The sequence below is a fragment of the Triturus cristatus genome, chromosome 4_1, assembly GCF_964204655.1.
Source record: "Triturus cristatus chromosome 4_1, aTriCri1.1, whole genome shotgun sequence".
In the NCBI taxonomy this organism is placed as follows: Eukaryota; Metazoa; Chordata; class Amphibia; order Caudata; family Salamandridae; genus Triturus; species Triturus cristatus.
Genome location: NC_140585.1, coordinates 20,137,329 through 20,141,305, shown reverse-complemented (window position 1 = coordinate 20,141,305; position 3,977 = coordinate 20,137,329). Strand labels below are relative to the sequence as shown.

Here is a 3,977-nt window from a genome sequence, read left to right as displayed (position 1 = left end):
TTAAGTTTTTCTTACTATTATCACAGACTGCCTCCAATACTTTTGCAAGGTTTTCTCCTCTTTCTTTGGGCACAACCGGTGCCAGATGTGCCCCCTAGACCTAGTGCTGACTGCTTCAGCCCATGAGCCTCATGCTCCCATTCATTTCATTGTGCCCTATGCATCTTCAGAGAGACTACCTATGGATAACATTCTAGCATGTTCTAGCACTCTGTGGGCTCATGGGAAATACCAGTGTCATAAGTTGCAAAATATTGTGGGCAAAATTAAGACCCCTCTGCAGTTAGGTGTGGATCCACAATCACTATTTATCCACCCCTCTGTTTTCCTTGATTACAACAATCTAATGTTACAATTTGAACTGTACACCTTCTGTGGTAGGGGTACGTCGGGCATAGGTGTTTGAGCATCGGGATGTAAGTCTTGTGTCACCAGAACGTAAAGATACCGCTGCATCATACTGGGTAAGGGGGTGCTTCCTGTCTCTATGTTTCAGTGACATCTACTGTAAATTAAGTACTATCATCCCCAAGGTGCAAGAACATGCAACACTGATCCCTGTTATGTGATTCGTTTTGAAGTACGTGAAATCACTTTCACTGACCATGCTATTTTGGGGAGCTGGGACCTTTCAGTAAAAAAATGAATTGACTATCCTATCCTGTATTTATGAACCAGGTGCCAGGGAACTGTTTTGCTGGAGGGCTCTGCATGTTTAACATGAATTTTAAATGTTCCACCTTTGCATTCAAGGAACTGACGTTGAGATATCCCTAAATGCAGGCCTGATCCTTCTTTCAAATTGCTCTCTTGAAAGCCAATTTCATCTCTTTGTTCCTCAAACTGTAAATCATTGGGTTAAGGATTGGTGTTCCGGTTGTGTAGATGAGAGATGCCATCCAGACATTGGGCTGCGAGAAGCTGGATAGGGGTCTGAAGTACATGGAGATGAGAGTGCCATAGTACAGGGACACCACCATGAGGTGGGAGCTACAGGTGGCGAAGGTCTTCTTCCGGCCCTCATTGGACACAATATTCAGGATAGTGGAGATGATGCGGGCGTAGGAGCCGAGAACAACAGTAAAGTTCCCAATGCCCACGAGGACTACACCGATGAAGATAGTGATCATGTTCACACTTGTGTCAGAGCAGGACATGAGTAGGAGTTGTGGAACGTCACAAAAAAAGTGGTTGATCACATTGGATCTGCAGAAGATCAGCTGACTGGTTGCTACCGTGTAAATCAAGGAATAAAGACCACCACTAATCCATGGGCCAACTGCCAGTCGCACACAGACCTCCAAGCTCATGATGGCGTGGTAGTGCAAGGGCTGGCATATGGCAACATAGCGGTCAAAGGCCATCACTGACAAAAGGAAGCATTCCGTAACAGCAAAGAAGATGTAGAAGAAGACCTGGGCAATGCAGCCATGATAGTAGATCAGCTTTGTCTTTGAGACGAGGTCTGACAGCATCTTAGGGACTGTCACCGAAGGGTACAGGATGTCCAGAAGTGAGATGTTGCTTAGAAAGAAATACATAGGTGTCTGGAGGTGAGAATCAGTGCTGATTAAGATGATGATGAGGACATTACCCAACAGGGTGGCAGCATAAATAAAGGAGAAAGACAAAAATAACGGAATCTGAAAATATGGAAAGTGTGAGAAGCCCACAAGGATAAACTCTATCACCATGGTCTGGTTCTCCTCCTCCATTGTGAAGATCTATCAATATAAAGGAGGGCATCGTTAGTAAGATTACAGAGAATGACAGTAGTTGGTGATTAACCCCAGGAACATCAACATCAATTATTAGCTAGCTCTGTATCAATACAGTCATCTAACCATGCATTCACTCCCACTTTTTTATGCATGTTTATCCATGCAGCCAATCTCTGAGTCAGGAGTGAGGGCGCTGTGAGCAAGACTGTCAAGACATGAATCTCACCCAACAGGTTGCAGCAGGACCCTTCCTTACAAACCCTCCTACACATCTCCATCACCATATTGATACTGTGGCGTGGTACCCCAGTTTAAGCCTAATATGCTGTGTGGACTGCTTCTGGATTGTTATAGGACACTGCCTTTGACCATGGTTTCGACCATGAGGGAGCCCACATGGCACCACCACCAAATTAAGTTCTAGTCCCTTCAACAAAAATCACATATGAACCAATGTGCCTGGAAAAAGTAGGTGGTACAATAGGAGGGAGAGGTGGCTGCAGCAGTGAAGCTAGAGGGTGGCAATGACAGCAAGGATACAGGTGGACATGGAAATGGTGCTCAATGAGCTGCAGATGGTAAGGGTCAGCATGTTTAGTGGTGGTCTTCTTTCTCACTGTTCATAGTGCTCACCTCTAGTGCTGTTCTTTAGGTGGGGTACTGATATGTCAATCAATATCATCATCATTATGTGTTGTGTGGTGTCTTCCAATTCAATTGCCTCTATCTTTTGTTATTTCTTTTCTTTTGACTTCTTTTTGTTTGTCCTTTTTTTCTATTTTATGCTGTGGGACTGAGGGCAGTGCAGTTGTGACGAAGGAGGACAACCAAGTAGAGTTAGGAGAGGTCTTGAGGCACCACCTGAGAATAAGGGACAACATACCTGTCCCACGTGCTCATGTCACCTTCCCTTTGGTATGATTGGAAGGAGGAGTACACTCTCTTTATTGCTTTCTAAGTTTGGGGCAGAAGGGCCTCAAGAGGAAGGGGAAGTGTACAACTGAGTGTAGGGACTATTGAGTGGAGTAAAGTGGGAGAGGTGGCACGTGGATTAAAGCTAATGTTTTTTCTTCTCCCTAACTCTTCATTGACTCCTAGGTTTTTGGCCAAAGGAATTGCTGGTCTCTCACCACTTCCACCAAGTAAGTTCCACACCCTAGTTAGCAGCTAAATTCAAAATAATACATTTAAATGAACTATGCCAGAGAGGGAGAAAGCAAGGAAAATGGCAAAAGGGGGCATCTGTTCCTGCTGTTATGAAGGGTGTAAGCTGCACTGGCGATTGGTCATTGTGTTGTGTTTGTTCATGTTACTTTTTTGCACTCTAGTTTATTTATATTGTGTCGTTTTCCTTGTGTTATAATTAGAGGGTTGAATGTTCTTAAAAAAATCTAGACACTGATTTCTTTCATCATTGAAAGGGGTGTAACTTGTGGCTTAAGGTTGCATCCTTGATCCTGGACATTACCCTTGCGAAGAGGGAGGTAGTGTCCACAGGTAGCAGCTGCTCACAGAGAAAAGTGGTACCGGAAGGGAGGTGCTCAGTGAGATAATGAACTATATAAACACCCGCCTCCTGTTCGTCCTGGAGAAGTACCGACCAACACTCAGAGGATGGTGGTGGTGGAGATGCTTTGATGTATCTCTCAGGCAGTCACTGAGGATCCTCCTCTCAGCCCTGCTGTCAACGAGACTAAGGAACTGACTCAAAACCTATAATACAGTGAAAATCCCACAGATCCACTCCAAGGGAGAGGGAGAGGATGTCAGAGAAATACATGGATCTGCAGAGCACAAAACTAGGATGCAATGACCCCAGGACCACTAAAGAAGAGAGCATGACTAGATGGGACAGTTTGTGTGTGAGAGTTTAGAGCCACATGAAAATATTTACAAAGTTGAATATCTTGAGCTGTCACAGATCTGCTTTGGAAACTGAACCAGAGAAGACACTATTCTAAGCCATCGCCCTGTCCCCTGCCAAGCACCGTTCAGAAATCAGGTGTTGTAATCACAATTTGTTTGGATTTACCAGTCTGTCAAGGAGCAAGAGCTCCTCATTTCCTCCTAACTTCCCATCCCTTGAGTATTTGTCAGGGCTCCTCAGAAGGTCTAAGCATCTGAATTTAGATTTCAAAATTCCAGAGCACAACTTTTACATTTCTTGAGTGCAGTGTTATCCGCTTCTTTGAGATGACGGACAGGATGTTTGCCTCAATCCAAACCATGATCACCGATGTCATGGACTAAATAATG

The 3,977-nt window shown here is 44.5% G+C and overlaps 1 protein-coding gene across 1 annotated transcript; it reads right to left on the bottom strand.

Annotated features, from left to right (window-relative positions):
* Positions 1-797: 797 nt before the first annotated feature.
* On the bottom strand, positions 798-1,715 carry LOC146839337 (olfactory receptor 5V1-like). The gene has a single exon (XM_085650782.1). It carries the CDS (start codon positions 1,713-1,715, stop codon positions 798-800), a length of 918 nt encoding a protein of 305 aa, XP_085506908.1.
* Positions 1,716-3,977: the final 2,262 nt, after the last annotated feature.